Raw genomic sequence first — 19,054 nt, 5'->3', positions numbered from 1 at the left:
TTTGTTGAAAAAATGTAAATTCTTTCATAATTTGTAAAGTACATAGTGCAAAGAATACCGGTATTAAATTTTGTTTTTGCACTGATTCTGTTTTGATACATTTGTATGTTTTTCATGCGTTTGATTTTTTTAGATGAATTAGATAGGTTTCACTTCATTTCTTATTATTAAATCTTTACAGTTCGTTATTTTTTCTCAATATCGTTCAACTACAATAAGCCAGACTGCACGAAAATGTAGTTTCTGGCCACAAAGGCTAACCGCTTTTGATTCCAAAGAGACAAGAATTCAGTTTGGTCCGGATCGCTTTCAAGTTGGACATATGTATTTTCATAACAGAATAAAGTTATGTACCATTCCCTAAATAACTTTTGAACGACCTTTTAATGTAAAATGAATAAACACGTTAGAAACACTTGTGTGAGCAAATTTGTTATGACTAAAACAAGATATATCTTATAAGAAACATACTTCACAAACACGCGAAACTCTGATATAGATAGTATGCAAATTACCTTTTGTTCATATGATAATTGAATTAGCTTTGATCTCGGTTTTTCAATCGACATAAATCCACATCTAAATAAAAATTCCGTGGTAAATGTTAGTGTTGATAATTTTCTAGCATTTAAGATACAACGTTGATTTAAGTTGATATTTCTGATTCCCTTAATTATACGATGTCTTTGTTTTGCATATATTAAAGTAAAAAAATAGCTGTAAAAATATTATATTTGTATGCACATGCGTCATGTCTGTTTTGGTATAAAAGAACCAGTATGAATGTAAAAGTGAAAAAAATTTAACACCAAGGACTCTGGCATCTAGTTGATTGGTAGTTAAACAGTGGATACACGTGGCGGTTATTCCAACGAAGCCGTAATAAATTCATCGCAATTAGTATTTCCAACATCAGTGACGATCATGTTTTCTCCATCTTGTTGGAAAGATATTGCACGTGGAGCTTCTAATTCAGTTGAATCCATTAAGATTCGGATAATCTGTCCGGTTTTAGAGACTTGATGAACGTTTCTGGACTCCTTACCACATACGTACAGGTTACCCTGGTTGTCGGTTGCCACACCAGATGGATAGCTCAGATCCATGTGCTTGTATCTGAACATAAGGCAGCCTTCGACGGTGAGAGCTGTGACACTGTGCAATCGGGAATCGGAAATGTACATAACATTTTGATAACTATCTGTTGCAATGTGCTCTGGATACGCAAACAGCTGCCGACCGCTGTTATCTTTCTGGTAGATTCGCACGTACTTTCCTTCCATTGTAAACATTCTGATACTAGGTGTTTTGCTCCAAGGATCACAGGTTGTTGCAAACCTATCTCCAACAACAGCCACGGCCCAGCATTCGCAGTCGGTTTCAAACGAATAGATGATTTCCATTTCTGTTCCGCTGTAGCAAACGATAAGTATTTTCTGATCTCCAGGGACCGTGACAACAACCCGATCGTCGTCGATCATCTTAACGTCCCATGGATTGTTCGGTAAGTTAAGCCTATTGCATAAAACACCTCGTTTGTTGAACATTTTTAAGCATGCGTTATTCCAGTCCGTTAAAATCATTTTGCCACCATAGACAAACGTACATCCACTAAAGCAACATGGGTTTGTATCCGCACCGCTTACACCGTCGTTTCTACTGATAATCTGCAACTCTTTCCTGGAAAAATCAGTCTCTGTGGCCTGCGACAGAAATCCTGGTAATTTTGATCCACTAGGACGAGTTATGACATCACCAAGACTGTTCATACTCTTAAAGAACTTGTCCACCCAAGGGTCGGGTCTGAACTCATAATCGAGCCGAGTAGCGTTGTTAAAGTCGCGTCGTAGAATTTCTTCATATACAGGACATTTTTCGATTATGTTTCTCTTGATTTTCTTAAAGTCTTCAGTGCCGTGGGTACATGTCTGAGGACAGAGAAAGAAAATGTGCTCTTAGTTCAATATTATAAAAATCAGAAAAACAAAATCTCGTAAAAACAAAATTTTGCCTTTATAAAGGAAAAACATCTTTAATAGCAAGCGATACCATTACTTTCTATTAATTTTAGCTGTCTTCATAAAAAACAAACAAACAAAAACAACAACAAACAACGTAGGACTTGATTATTCCTCAAAAAAACTTTTCAGTCTTCAGGAAAAGAAATATTAAACGGCATTCCCTCGTATTATTTCGTGAATGTGATAAGAGTAAACAAACGGCTTAAAGCACAATAACACAGCACAATGAAACAAATCAATATCATCAAATATTTCCAATTATCGTCTAATATTTCCGAATATCATCTAATATTTCCAATATCATGGAATATTTCCAAATATCATATAATATTGCCCATTATCATCGAATAGTTACCAATATCATCTGATGTTGCCCAATATAACTGAACAGTTCCAAATATCACCTAAAATTTTCTGTATCATCTATTATATCATACCGTATGAAAAATAACCAATGAACTTTCAGCGTTTGAACCACGTGATGTTTAAATAACAATCACTATTGAATATGTTATCAATTTAGGCTCGTTCCATTTCCGGAGTCTAAAAATTCCATTTCAAATACATATTTTACACCCATTTAGCCTCGTTTTCATTTTAGAGTTGAAAATATCTATATCAAATGCATATCGTACTCAAGATAGCCTCGTTTTCATTCTGAGAGTCAAAAATGTCAATATCAAATGCATATCGTACTCCATCTAGCCTCATGTCGATTTACCGGATAAAAACATTCATGCATTAATATAAATTCCTTATTGTCCTTAAAGTAACACATTTCCATCAAAATACAAATAAAATGTGAAATAAAGACGTCATTATACATTGATGACAACAATACTACTAGTCTACTTGACTCCTACATAGATATAACAGATGTGTGCTCGTCTAATAGATAGCTCAATGCCATCGAATTTTTACAAATATTATCTTTTATTGTCCTTTATCATAGAGTATTGTTAACGTTCATTGATTGTTGCCAAATGTCATTACCGATGAACATGAGACTTTATTTTGTATAACATTTTGTCAGAATCAACCGTGGTCATTTAGAGCTCAAGGACAACCTCCCTGCCAAATCTGAGGGTAGTTAGCCAGTGCATTGCTAAGTTATGAATTCTACATGTTTAAGTGGCAAAGATCAGAGTGACCTTTACCTTTGGCCTACTGACTTCAAAACTGAAACTGCCACTGCATGACTTGAATACCCCCCACCCCCCATTCATGCAGCTTTGCCTTGGGTGTTCTATCATGAATATATGAGAACATAATTATATGCTTCAAATGTGAAAATGTCAAAATCAATACAGTGTGGACAGGCATTCTTAAGCATCTGGGCAGACAAGCTTATTGTAGTAAAAGTCCCTGTGACTTTGACCTTTGACACAGTCACCTAAAAAATCAATAGGGTCTAACCAACCTCAATACCAAATATGAAGACTGTTGAACAAAGCATTCTTAAGCAATTGAGTAGACAAGCTTTTTGAACTCAAGGTCCCTGTGACCTTAACCTTTGACCCGGTGACTTCAAGATCAATAGAGGTCACATGATTGTCATGCTCAACCATCATGCCAAATATGAAGACTGTGGGTCAAAGGGTTCTTAATTTATTCGGAATTTGAATGAATCAAATCTAGCATAAACTTCATTGTAAGACCTACATTTAGCTGTTCCATTGAAAAGCTTGTCTCTTTCTGTACTTTCATACACCTCTTGATTTGTCCGTCAATTGTTTTCATGTGGTTAGTATGTAGTTCGTCAAGTCTCGCCATGAATTCTTTCTGCTTAGCTAGTAAGTGTGCAATTAAATCTTCAACAATGTCTAGAAACTCATCTGCAACATCTTCCTTGCTTTCTATCAGTTGTTTCTTAAGAACGTTACGATCCTCTAGAAGTGTACCTGTGATAAACAAAGTTTAACTTATTTGTCAAAAAAATCGATTTATTAGCCCAAATTTATCAACTTGAATTTCAAACACAATTACGGAAGCTTATCAGGGCCTACAGTTGATGAGATGTTTTGCGCTAAGTCAACTAATTTTTATTCGCATTTACACATCTCAATAAAATTTACTGGCAAACATGATAATTTTTCAGGCATTGCAACTGTCAATGTGCCATTTATACAAGTTATTGATTGGACAATGATTTTACATTTAGCGTCATTGTAACCCTAATTTTTGACCCAATAACGTCAGAATTATTAGGTATCATGTACTGATCAGGTGCAATGATCTCTCTAGGTAATACAAACCATGGCTTATTCCTTCTTTTGCCCTCAAACATCCTTATAGCCTATCTACTGCAATAGGCAATGTCCCTACCAAATAAAACAAGTTAAGTGCTGATGCTGCACATCAAAGACGCCGCCAATGATGTGAACAGTCAATCAGCATTGAAAACCGTTCTCTATTACAGTTGAATTTCCGGTGCACAAATCAATTTTTTTCTCCATGTTCTTGGTATGTGCTCGTTTTTTAATAATTAAGTTGATTATGTAATGCCATGTCTGATGTAGCATAACCGGTGAGTAGAGTTCGGCGTACTTTGTTAACGGTTGAGGGAGAACCGCCTCTCTGATAGTGGGCGTGGTTTAGGCTTTGTAACTTGTAATTTAATGATTCGACAAGTGATATTGATCAAAGTTGTTCTGGTTTCCTTTCGCCCAGTCAACGAAAACTAAATGCAAGGATAGTTACGGAGCATCATATTAAATTTGGCGACAATTTCAGGCGGAGCCGAACTTCAACAGAGGCGGAGCAAATGAAGTAAGTGACATTACCTCAGTCGTTACCTCTCTCAACGGTTTTAGAAGTTTTAGAACGATCGACTATAGACTGGCTCATTGGCACGTTATTTATGATGTAGATAAAATTAGAGAATGATAAAAAGAATATGATTTTCAAACATGGCTCTATCACTTCAGTCAAACGTTTATTCTAATCCCTTAAAGCTCTGTGACATGTTGTACATCAGAAAAGCCTTTTTTTATTAGAAAATTTGAAAACAGTGTGATGTTGTTAAAACAAAAAATATAATACACAAAATCAAGTCTAAAATTTTCCCCATTGCTGTATGGACAAATGCATATCTACTAGACGCCGCTTGCAAGTGGTTATTATAAGGTTTGCATTAGTAAGTTTACATTATTAAATTTATACCAGGAATATGAAAACTTTCAATTTATAGTAAAATAACTGTAGACTTTAAAGATATCAATTGAGAATAAAGAAAAAATGTGATAAAAGTGTGTTTGCTTTATTCGCTTATGATGGAAAATGAAAGTAGTTTCCATCGTGTTAACGTTATAGCTTATAACTGATTTGAATTCAAAATGAGTCTATTTAAACTTATTTGGTAATAAATCAAGCTTTGAAATGTTACGCCAGTAAGCACACTTGTATAGCTTAATCGATGAACAGAAAACTCGTATGTATACGATCGATTTTGTGTCTTAATAGAATAACAAGTTAATCTTGAAATTTGAATAATTCACGGTATTAATTCTTTTAGCGTAATTATGGTAATTATGTTATGTTTTAGAGAAAAGATTCGACAAAATTTCTCATGTAAAGTTTAAGTAAACATTTTTGTTTTAAAAAAAACTGGCCTCTTTCATTAATACTTCAAATAGCTATTTTTTACGAGATTATCATATTTTCCTGTTTTACATGGCAGTTCTCCGATGTCTGAATATAATGTGGATTTGCGACAAAGACTTTTCATATGTCATTAATTTCTGTAATAAGTTTGTTCTTTATTAATATCGGGTAGTTATACTTTAATGTTCCATTGGATCAAGTATACCAGTAAGTGATGAAGATTGAATATCGCTTTGGGGGCAGGGAATATGTTGCACTTTCTAAAATTTCATTTTACTCAATAAAGCCGTGTTTGTGTTTGCGGTATTCAACTATTAGATTTTGTTTGCTGTCCCCTTTTTGAATTTTTGGATTTTAATAAATTAAAGAATATCAAACAAGTTCACTTTTAGAAGAAGTTACCCTAACCTTACACACGCAAGTTAAAATCACATATAAAACAAAAATAAATGTAGAGCAATTTCATGATAAGCTTTTCTGAACTAAATAAAATAAACATTAATTCGATATTCGGTATTTTCATAATACTACTTATAGAGATATTTGAAGAAATGCTAGGTGAGGCTTTATATAAAGCGTTATATAAAGCGTTATATAAAGCAACAACCATGCATCTCGTTAAAAGTTTCACAATTGAAAAGAAATATAGCAGCTACTACATATTTACCAATATACATGTATGTGGTATAAACATTTTGAATGTACAAAAAATGACGTTACTATGGTGGCTGATTTGTGACATTCGCGTTATCCCCCCGCGGCCCCACCAAGCGAAAAGTCAAGAATTAACTAGTAAAAACTTTCGTCCCGCGACCCCGCCGTTTAATTTCTTAAAACTCGCTCCGCGCCCCGCGGGCGAAGTTTTATTTATTAAGCTTCGTCCCGCTCCCTCGCTAATTAGTGTGTTTTTGCTCTGCGCCCCGCCATTTAAACTTGTCAATTTTCGACTTTTCGCTTGGCGGAAACACGAATGGCACAAATCAGCCACCATACGTTACAAAGTTATTATAGAATTATAAAAGACAGTGTACTCAGAGTTATGTAGTCAATTTTTATGAGCAGCGACCTATGTAAATACCTGCGAAAGTTTCAAATTTTTTCAACTTTTCTTCAATATTGCGGCGGTCACGTTCCATAGTTTGAGCTTCGGCCCACTCGAACGCTGGAACAAGAAATTCACACTCGGCGTGTTCGTCTGCTGCTTCCTACAAATTAACAAATAATCTATTGTTATTATATGTCCTATCTATATACGTGTTCCGAAACTTTGTGTATTAGTATTTAAGCCTTTTACGGCAAAATCACTCCAATTGCTTGTCAGACTATTGCAACTACGGCTGCCACGACATCAAGGGGATACTGACAAAAATTATTATTATTATTATTATTACTATTATTATTATTATTATAATCATATTCTATCTGTTTGCGCACAGTCGTAATAAATAATCTCTATTGACTCAATACAATTCTAGCGTTTTAACTCTTAGAATGTTGGAACCGAAAGTGATTAATTAAAGCCACCAACACATAGAACAGTCCATTTTATAAATTCATGCAGCCTGATCTGGCGTTATAAAGTACTGTTGAGAGCTCAGTTTTTGGTTTAATATTTTAATCCCTTAATTTTTTAATGGACTGTTACATGTACAAATTTAAAGCATGTCATAATCATTAATCACAAACTAATGGTTCAGTTCTATAATGCCTCGTGTCAACGTCTTATTGTGTGTCGCATTTTGATCACGAGTACATGATGAATAAGTGGACAAGGATAATGAAATTGCCTTCTGTATTTGAAGCGCGTTGCTATGTTTGTAATGTTAAATACCTTCACTATTTTTTCAAATTTATTTCTAGCAAATATGAAGGGAAAAAAGGATTCCATCTCAAAGATTCAAACTTTTTTTTCTACATACAATTTGAGTTTCTTTTCACATATCAAATAAAGATGCTTGTCACACTTTTTATCAGACCCACCATAACAACTTATTAAAAAAATTCATAAGTACATGTTTATATATCCTATTGCATTATAATCTCTAAGGCATATAAAAAGTGCAAAACATTTAAGTTAGACAAATTTAAATACTCTCCCTTCTAACCAATTCAACACAAAATGAAGATTTGTGTAAACACAAAAAGTATCAAAAATAACTGCCGTTTTGTAACATAACACATATAGCCTACCTGACTAGAACAAAGTTTCATGTGATCCACACAGTAATAATCAGAATCATCAAACGCTTCATTTCCTGATTTACCACCGGATCTACTTGAATTGACCCTTGACGTCGGTATATCTAATTCTGTGATTTTTCCGGAACCGGCCGAGCCTGGAAGTGTAACGCTAGGACTCGAAGAGAGAGCTTCCGACTGGAAACTGTTTTCTTTTTCACGTGATTGATTCACTATATTTTGATGATCGCACGAATCTCTACCATTTGAATTGACGTGAACTTTTCGTGGTACAGGGTCCTCACGAGTTGATGTGATTTCCTTTATATCCCTTTCAGTCTTTGTTTCTGTGAACGTACTAGTACCAAAATTTTGATTTTCGTCGTTGAATGCCCCTTCGTCCGGTGATTTGATTTCTTGCATTTCTATCGCAACATGACTTTCACGTTGACCAACCGGGCCCAAGCTCCGTGAATGAAAATCTGCATCATCATTACTTAGCAAGCCAGTGCTCACTTGAAGTTTCCTGTTTGTTGACTTTGCCGACATCTTTTATATACTGTAAAGAAAGTATAATTTTGAATGGAAATTGTATAATTATCATTATTAAACTGTACTTTTGCATAAAATGCGGACAGGAGCAAAGAGTACATTGATACACACTATCGAAATTTTAAGCTACGTCTTAATGATATAAAATTGTCAGGCATGAAGTACGTTTGTATAACAGACATTAAAATTAATTATATGTTATCTATAACTAATTCCGAAGGCATCTGCATACATGAAAGGGAGAAAGTCAGGAGCAGGAAATTATACACAGAAAAAATCGGAACGCCGCAGCTGTGACTAAGTATTGCCGGTCCAGAATGCTAACCATTACACTAAAGAGTCTGTCTGGTATTTTAGTGCTAATTGGCCATATATATTTAAGGGCCTAATATCATGAATATGTACGCGAAATAAACACAAAAATCAACAACATAAATTTCACCCGTATCATTTAAAAATTATTCGTTTTATTGGAAATCTAATTAAATTTACGAAAAAAGCAATTTTTGCATTTTTTTCAACTTTGACTTTTATCAAAAGTAACGTCCACATCGGTATATGTTCCGTTTGGACAATAGTGATTTTTTATTTTATCCTTACCCGCGATGCACGATGGTACGATGGTGAAAACGCGATGGTACGATGGTGAAAACACGATGTTACGATGATGAAAAATTGTACCGCTCATGGTAGGTTCAATCAAACCAAGCCACAACCACATACGCTTGGGGGTCATATTCTGCCCCCCCCCCCCAACGTGATAACCTCCGTAGACACTCTATCAAAAATGTTTAATATTTAAAGACGAATTGAACATCTGTTACAACGACAAAACTGGTTTCCAAACAATTTTTACATATATGATAAAAATACTGTCAGGTCTCTATAACGGTTTTAGACTTGATGGTATACGGTATTTTTTCATATGTGTAAAAATTTGAAAACGAGTTTTATCGTTGAAACAGATGTCCAATTAGTGTTTAAATATTAAAATATTTGATAGAATGTTTACAAGAGTGAAGACGTTGGGTGGGGTGGGGGCAGTATCTGACCCCCAAGCGTCTGTGGTTCTTGGTTGGACTTGGAAAAAGACATCGCCCGTCCAAAATTATCTCGATGTCTCTTTGACAAGTCCAATAAGTTGGACTAATTAATTGTATGAAGGACCGTTGACCTTGTTCTCGAACAGACTTTTACAAACGTCACGTCGTGGCTACCACGTTCACAATCTCCTACGCAGTGATCTCCCCTTATCAGTATAGAGATCTCCACCACACAATTTTAACAATATTTTGTTGTTTTATATTTTTTGACTTTTGAATTCATTTTTCATTATTTGTATACTTTTGATAATTTTTTTGATAAACTATATCGAACGAAAAGTTAAAAATAAAAAAAATAAATAAAAAATGACGTTAGATGTTTTATGTAGATCTAACGGTCAATATTTACATTTTAATTTAGATGTTAGGTCATCATGATGTGACGCCTGTGAAATCTACCTGGGGAGGTAATCTCTGTGAGGAGATTGCCACATTCAGTTTACATATGCGCACTTCGTTCCAAACTTTTAATTATCACGAGTTCGACTTATTAAATAAGTGACAAAGCTTGCCTGTTTATACTATACAGAAAGCATAGATATTTTGCATCATGCATTGTCCGGTGTACCTCTGCCAAGATTGTTCAAATTATAACCCTGGGGTCAAGATTGGCCCGCCCTGGGGGTAATGTGTTTTCGTTATATGTATATATCAAAACAATTTAAAAAAAATCTTCAAAACTACAAGAAGTTGAGCATGAAACATTGTCTAGTGTACCTCTTTTAAGGTTACTCAAATTATAGCTTTTGGATTAAAATTGGTCCTGTCCCAGGTCATGGCTTTTTTCAAATAATAGAGAAGAATGAAAGGGAGAATGTCTTTTATATATGTGAACATGTTATGTAATTTTTCAAACAAAAAAAGAATCATTAGCTTGGAGATAGTCTAAAGGTTATGACTATGGTAGGAAGAGAGAGGTTTGATTTTAAGAGATATATATGAAATGATTTTGAGTACATTATAAGAACATTATGATTCACACCATGTACAGAATGACGATTTTTAATCGCAACCGTTTTTTATGTTTTCAGAATACTTTTATTTTGAATCAATAATTGCACTATGGCCTATGTATCTGAACATTAGACTCATCTGCATATTGTCTTTCATTTGACATGCTGAAATATGACCTTGACCCCAAATTCACTGGACACTACTGCATTATGGCAATGTTCAAATGTATATAGAACAAACAAATATAATTAAATATAACTTAGTGTTGTATTAATGCGGTAGCATAGCATTTTTTTCACAAATGCAATCTTGTTTTGAAAATTGGAGCGATTTCATTGGTCGGCAAAAGTGTTTGAATATGGCTTACATAAAATGTTGTATACATAAAAGTTCTTTATTTCGCTTCATTGATTTTGAAATTCCGCGCGTTTATCGTGTAAACGATACCATTTGTCTCAAGAATGGCATGATTTTTCCATTTAAACATATTTTTAAGATAGCACCCTTACTTTAAACAGGCCACCGGAAGATGTCATATTTGGCATGTGTAAGCATTTAGGGACAGGTTAAAATTTGCCGGTTAGTTCTGATTGGCTATTTGCGGTTGCCAAAGAATCGTTATATCTTCAAAATTGTAATGACGTAAAAACCGAATCAATTAATTTGCAAACATATCTTTAATTTATATTTAAAATCGTATTTATTAATCATGCATACGAACCAATGTTTATAATGAGAGTTTGTATAGTTGACAATTATTTGCATACACTGTATTGTATTTACATTTGATAATTCATGAGCAGCACCTATCATCATAACAACAGTGTCTTTGTTACATATTGGAATATCTTTATTCTCTGAGGTATCATAAGAGCATGGCGGTTTTATAACATCATTTAATCAATTGCCAGTGGTTACGGCTCTTTATCTCGATTATATGCTGTTATTATTGTATTTCTTGCTTCTACACTACAGGCTATTTACTCGGACATGGTCAAAGCCTAATGATTATAGTGATAAGGATTGAAATCCGCTGAAGCCAGTGCAAGGTGACGTGAGAGGTGTTTACAGTAATTAAACCGAGTCTGCAACTGTCAACTACATGTATTAAATAGCTGTCCAGTGCTCTGTACCCTCTCCTTAAGCAATTAGAAGAAAACAATTTTTAATGTTCAACATCTTTTGCCGACCGATGAAATCACTCAAATTTTCAGAAAGATGTCATTCTTAATCGTATAGACAAACACATTTTGTCACTTATTTATTAAGTTGAACAGTTTGGAACGAAACTGAATGTAGTATCCCCGCCGTATTGTGACGACGTGATATATCGAGAACTAGGTCGACGTTTCTTCATGCAGTCAATGGCGGGTCTAGTTTTGCTAATCCCGACAAACCATACATTTTCGTCATTTTCAACTAACATCTATATTAATCAGAAATGGATGACGATTTAACTGTCAATTAATGCACACAGGCTCATGAAGCGTAAAGTATCACTCCTTTTTTATTGTTTTATGGGTTATTTAAATATATTTCACAATGAAGTGTCCGAGAAATTCATACAGAGAAGGGCTGAGGGATATCACAAAAATTATTCACGTCAGATGCTTTTCAGAAGATTGCAAAATTAAAGAATACAAGTAAATAATGTGCACTTATTTTTGTTTGTTATTCATGTATACTGATTGACGTAACTGATAAACGAAATGTGCTCCCTAAAATCCAAATATTATATTGTAAACAACTTCCTGTAAGCTTGAGGCGTTCAAATCGGGTTCAAATGATAACTTAATAATTTAATTAAGCGACCGATAGTATTTAAAGGGTTTGACTGGAGGATTATTGTGTCTAAATATGATGGCAATCCATTTATAAATAACAAAGTTATGGCCATAAATAGCAGAAATCAACCAAAATCCGTTAAATTAGATGTACTTTTAGTCTTGTTTCAGTTGTAAAATATTTTGTTTTCAATGAACTTCCTGCAATACAGTTATCTGTATGTACTTTTTACACAAATTTATCTATTAACTTTTATAATCAAAATATGCAAGTGTATTTATATGTGTGATTTAACCCGAATAAAAAATCAATCAATCAATTGTCATGATGAATATTAACAATGGTTTATATCATCTCATGATGTCTCATGTACTACGAATTATTTAAGATTTTTGAAACAATAAACTCAAATAAACCTTTCATCCATTTAATATTTTAACAATGAATGTAAAGGTGTTCAAAGATAGGTTACTGTCAAAGCAAAGTTGAAATAAGTCATTTAAAAAACCAGGATATTTTCATTCGCTGAAAATGTTTGGCACCCCCTCAGGTCCGTCCCGGCAAAAAACCGGTCCGTCCAAAAACGACAAAGTGGACAAAAGCCATCCAGTGAAAATAACAGGGTGGACAAAGGCCCTCCTGTGTAAACGTCAGGGCGGACATAAGCCCTCCCGCAGCAAATATATATATGTATGTTGTATACCATGTTTTTCTTTTTATTACATTCGACATATTAAAATTGTAACGTAAACAAAAACAAAAACAGAAATATATATATGTGTGTGTGTGTGTGCGTGTGTGTGCGTGTGTGTGTTGACCTAAGATTGTATGTGAGCTAGAACACACTTGTGCCGTATTGCGGAACATTCAATTTTTGAATAAGCCATCTCTTTTGTTACTCTTTTTACACAAATGTCGTTAAAAAAACAAAGTCACTTTTAAAATTGACTCATTACAAGACACTTTTACTGTTACTTTTAGTTAATTTCTTTTTCCCTCTTTTAATTTTAACTTCATGCGGGAGTAATCGATTCATATTTACGTGAATAAATATGCACTTACATATTTTAGCATTTATTATTCAGATGCCTGTCCGGAATGTTCTAGAATATGGCATAAGTGTGGTAAAGCTCATAAAAAGTTAAAAAATAAAACACGCTTATGCCAATGAAAAACAAAAAATATTCATGATTATAATTTTAATATGTTGCGTGCATTGAAAAGAAAAAAAAAAAACAAGGTATTCAACATACATACATATATATATTTGCTGCGGGAGGGCTTATGTCCCCTGTCATATACACGAGACGGCTTTTGTCCGCCCTGTCATCTTCATGGTAGGGCTTTTGTCTGCCCCGTCATTTTTACGGGAGGGCCTTTGTCCGACTTGTTGTTGTTGTTTTTTGGACGGTGGGGGGGGGGGCTTTTGTCCTACACTCGTCCATCCAACCGCTTCCACTTTTTTTTGTAACAACAAAAGCTAATTACGATGTTAAGAAAAACAAAAGCTAACTGCGCTTTTACGATGCCAGACGCATGGAAGAAAACATCCTGATCCGTTGCTTGAATTTATTTCATTAATTTCTATACAATTAAGCAATATTCAAATGACTTCTTGTATCGATCAGTAAAAACACAAATGAATCGGTTGAATGAAGCCAAGTTAATCAGTATATGCAGGAATGGAATTGACCGGTCGTATATATATATTTATATTTATTTACACATGAATTTTCTTCCGTAACGTACATTAAGAAAACGAACGGGTGATTTTAAATGTAACATCAAAACATGTATACCATAATGCAAATCCCAAAAGAATGAGAAGGTAATAAACCGACAATTGTAAAAGTGATGACGTATGTTCGATACATGAATTATTCATAGCCAATAAGTTTTTGTCACCAAGATAAAACGGTTATTCCTTTTATTATATTATCATTTCTTTAATAGGCTTGCTCTAGTAAAATAATTATGATCATTATAATCGGTTTCCAACATAATCACGCATGCTTGCTAATCCATTGAAAACTGAAAAGTACGTTTGATCGAAATAAAAAGAAATCTATACCTTTCGTAAGAAAAAGTCACGAAGATATTCAATATAAAAGGAAGGATGAATGATAATCTTGTTTATTCTTTATCATGGAAAGAAAACGAAAAGCACTGAGTTTAGAAACAAAATATGGTATTTTATGAGAAATTTGAAAACAAAAGTAAAACTGTAAAAATCAGTTCGTTATATGTTAATCTGTTCGCTATAAAAACTCCTGATACAAGGAACTAATTCGCTATATGCTTATAAGGAACTCCGGATATAAGGAACTGAACAGAACGAGTCAAAGCAGTCTTCTGTATATCAATTGCCGATTTACAACAAGTCAAAGCAGTCTTTTGTATATCAATTACTGCTTTACAACAAGTCAAAGCAGTCTTCTGTATATCAATTACTGCTTTACAACAAGTCAAAGCAGTCTTCTGTATATCAATTACCGATTTACAACAAGTCAAAGCAGTCTTCTGTATATCAATTACTGCTTTACAACAAGGCAAAGCAGTCTTCTGTATATCAATTACTGCTTTACAACAAGGCAAAGCAGTCCTTTGTATATTAATTACTGTTTTACAACAAGAGTCAATGCAGTCCTCTGTATGTCAATTTTTGTTTTACAACAAGTCAAAGCAATCGTCTGTATATCAATAACTGCTTTACAATAAGCCAACTTAAATCATGCCTCAATTTTTCAATTCTGATCTATCTTAATCTCAAGAGTAGCAGCTCTAAGTGGATTGATCTTTACAGACGTCTTATTTTCTTATGTGGTTTGAACTGTGCTTGTTGAATTTACTAGAAATGGCACCAAAGCAAATTTGCTTCTTGTCGTTAATTTGAACTACTTTTAATGCAACAATAGCAACAAAAAAGTACGGGTTATACTTTGTACATAAAGTTGATAAAATTAAGGTTTAATATAATACAGGAGAGGAGCAATTTTACATTTACCCGAGTGAGGGGCGGGCAAGTGTAAAGGTGTCTGTCTCTCAATCCAAGGATCATGGGTTGAAGTCTTTTTGGGTTCACTGATATATTTCTTCGAATTTCACCAGTACAGGTTAGTCAAGAAACAGAGTGATTCAAATAAGCTTCCTCTTAAAATCTGACTGGGTCAATATTATTCCCTGCGGTCTGGAGACCGCAGGGTATTGGTACGCGTTTAACTTTTGAGGCATGGAGGAGCACGTGACCTGTTTTCGGTACACAGTGGGTACATGGAGGAGCATGTGATCTGTAAACCGTACATGATTGGTTAATTGACCTTTTCGAAAACCTAGCAAAATAACGTTTGCCAGTACGTTACGGATTTACCTGTAGGGAATTAGTCCGAATTACACCTAATTAAAAAGAACAAAAAACTATTGCGTGATATTTCTAATTTTCTATAATTATTTTACCGTTTAAGGTGGAAAAACTTGAATGATGTGTTTGAAAATTATCAATGTTTCTTTAATATCTATCTCAAATAAATTGTTGAAAATCTACAAAATTAAAATATTCGTAGTGGCATCTGCCATAATAAATAGAGATATTTTCTGCGTAATGTTGTGTGTTTACTTTATTTATTTTTTGCTCGGAATAATTCATAAAATGGTAGGCATATTTAATCATTTTCTTAAAAAGAAATAATTGTTTTATGTTCGACCTTCTCCGGTCTTCAACGGTCACCAGTTTCCAAAGACCTTCTTCTATATTGATCGTTTATTCAATTGTCAACTATATTCCTGATACAAACGTTTTTTTATCCCCTCACCCCCAAAAATGTTGAAAATAGTTAAATGAAATATCTTTATATCATTAAAATGTTCACCGCAGGAAACCATTTTACTTGTAATGGTCTCGGTAGAGGAGAAGGTACATTATGTGTAAATTTGACTGGGTCAGTACTATAATGGTGAACGTACATTAACTGTAAATTCGAATTTCTGCATGAGGCTGGGTAATTATTTTAAGGGATGTCAGTATTTCTTTCCTTGAAGCCGAGATTTTTCACAAAGCTATTACGTTAAGCGCCCATCGGTGCGTAATTAACAACTTTTACGATAGCTCAGTAGTGTTTAAGTGAATGTCCGTATGTTTTGCGTATATTACACGCAAAGTAATCAACAGGAAATATGTCACTTTTGCTTTAGATTTGACCGGGTAGTTAATATTCGTTAATAGAAATGTTGTTTTTAAGAAACATTGACTCCCCAGGCATAATATTATGAATCCTATACACCAAGTCAGCGGTCTACTCTGGGAATTTTATTGTAATCATCTCCTCCTCACCAATTTCAGAAAAGGAGCACTTTGAATATCATGTTTTGACATTTACAGAATGATTTTAACTTCATGGCATGAGTTTCTCTACATTTTTGAAAAAAACTGTATACTTATCACATAGGTAGATAACATGTATTATATAGATGATCTCTGAAATTTTTTATTTGAAATATGTCAAGAAAATTAAGTCGAACTTGTTTCTTGCTATATAATCATTTATTACAGCTATGTAAATCTTTTTCTAAATTGTAATTCTTATATAATATCTTATTTGACATGTTTAAAAGTACTTACTGTGCAAATATTATATGCAAATGTTATTAAAATGTTTTTAAATAAAAGATAAAAAAATGTGTATTCCTCCACTTTCCATTCGTTTTAATGGCACTCTTCGCCACATTTTCGGTTTAATAAAGCCTATCAACTTCCGCAGCATTGTCCAATAAGACCTACTATAAATCTCTATGTAGGGCGTGATGCGCAAGAAAATGATTCGGCCAGTTTTGCATAGCAACGGACCGCATCGTAAAAAGGTGGTAACCTGCATTTATTTAGTATCCTCTTTATACATATTAATGGCAATCTGTTACAATTAATAATGAAGATGATTTAAATTCATTTCATATACAATCCACTTTCTACTGAAAATCACCGCTAACAGTTTAGTACATGGTCTATTTTAGTCGATTGTACGTTACAAACTCATCTTACAAATAAATAGAAAATTAAACCATTTTAAATAGATATTATGTTATATGTAGTCAAGCTTACCTTTTAAGAAAGGTAGTATGTTCCTGCATAAGATACAATACTTTACGCTGAAAACCTCGTTATTTCGTTACAAAGATAAACAAAACCTATAACTACACCAACAAACATATTTCCTTTTCCGCTATTGTCATGGTGTAGCTGTAAATTATTGATAATTTCAGATTCAGTCTCATATCGATCTTTATATTTTTCAATTCTATCAGCAACAACACTATCGGATACGTGCTGGTATATTGTATTTCAAAAACGGGCTTATTGATTGAACAAAAGTAAAAGAGCTTTTCAAGCATAGCATATCGATAATTCTGTTTGAATGAAGTACTCCGGGTAGAGCGTTAGATACAATCGCAACTTTTCGGCCCTTTCCGTCAGTCTTCGGACACAATAGTATGAGTATGCATGTAAACAAGTAGAAATTTAATGCTGGGTGTTGTTGACAAGTTGTTTTTTAATACATCAATATCCACCTAAAATGAGTAAATTCATAGATATAAAGGTAAATACTACATCATTTATATACTTAGTATTACGGTTGTAGAAACCGAAAGTACAAATGCAATCCTGTTGACATTTAGTCGGATTTGTTTAAAATTGTGCATAAGTGGGCATATTTAATTTAACAGTTACATAAATTAGAACTGTGTCCAAAGGACACGGATGCCCCCCACAGACAACATATACATGACATATAGTGAAACAAGAGCTGTCACAGGAGACAGCGAAGCTCGACTAATAAAATACTGGACGCAGTAAGGAGGACAAAACTATGAAAGAAAAATCAATTATGTATAATTATGTATTAAGTTATAGTAAAAAAATAATATTTGTTAACATAAATTCCAAGATCAAGGGGAATAATTCTAGAAATAGTCATGCTAGAGTTATGGACCTTTTCAAACAACATTTGTGTAATGATAAGAAATATATATTTGAAGTTTGAAGTAGATACCTTAAAAAGTAAAGAAGTTTTTATATTTCTTAAAGAAAATCCTAAGTTCAAAGAGAGATAAATGTGTAAATATTGCTTCAAGAGTTATGAACAGTGTCACATTAAATGTAATTGATGATAAGGAATAAGTATTTGAAGTTTGAGGTAGATACCTTTAAAAATAAAAAAAGTTATAATAAAAAATAACATTTTTCTAGTAAAAAAATCTAAGTTTATGGGGAGATAATTCTTGCAATATATATAATTCTAAGTTCAAAGGGAGATAAATCTGAATATATTGGTGCTAGAGTTATGAACCTTGTCACATAAGATGGGGATGATGATAACGTAAATATATTTGAAGTATGAGGTTGATCCCTTAAGAAATAAAGAAGAAACAGTAAGAAATAGTACTTTTTGAGGAAAATTCTATGTTCAAGGGGAGATAAATCTGAAAATATTGGTGCTAGAGTTATGAACCTTGTCACATAAGATGGGGATGATGATAAGGTACATATATTTGAAGTATGAGGTTGATCCCTTAAGAAATAAAGAAGTAACAGTAAAAAATAGTATTTTTTAAGGAAAATTCTAAGTTCAAGGGGAGATAAAATATTTTACTGCACCAAAACTTTAATCTAAAATCTGGACGCGGACGCGGACGCCGGGGCGAGTAGGACAGCTCTCCATATACTTCGTATAGTCGAGCTAAAAATCAACAAAGGGCCATAATTCTGTTAAATTTGGTCGCAGCAAAAATTCCTTCCTTTACTTCCATCTACACATTAAGGTTGTTCATCCCTGAAAGTTTAATCAAATCTGCCATCCGGTTTAAGAG

The 19,054-nt window shown here is 33.6% G+C and overlaps 1 protein-coding gene across 1 annotated transcript; it reads right to left on the bottom strand.

Annotated features, from left to right (window-relative positions):
• Positions 1-365: 365 nt before the first annotated feature.
• LOC132734722 (uncharacterized) lies at positions 366-18,438 on the bottom strand. Its single transcript, XM_060721560.1, has 5 exons — positions 17,289-18,438; positions 7,815-8,361; positions 6,703-6,829; positions 3,684-3,922; positions 366-1,928 (listed from the first exon to the last, which is right to left on the bottom strand). The coding sequence occupies exons 2-5, from the start codon at positions 8,349-8,351 to the stop codon at positions 864-866; spliced, it is 1,968 nt and encodes a 655-aa protein (XP_060577543.1). The 5' UTR covers positions 8,352-8,361; positions 17,289-18,438; the 3' UTR covers positions 366-863.
• Between the last annotated feature and the right edge of the window lie 616 nt (positions 18,439-19,054).

The sequence above is a fragment of the Ruditapes philippinarum genome, unplaced genomic scaffold, assembly GCF_026571515.1.
Source record: "Ruditapes philippinarum isolate M1 unplaced genomic scaffold, ASM2657151v2 ctg5260_1_1_1_1, whole genome shotgun sequence".
NCBI lineage: Eukaryota > Metazoa > Mollusca > Bivalvia > Venerida > Veneridae > Ruditapes > Ruditapes philippinarum.
The sequence above is the reverse complement of the archived record's forward strand: the minus strand, read 5'-3'. Positions and strand labels throughout refer to the sequence as shown.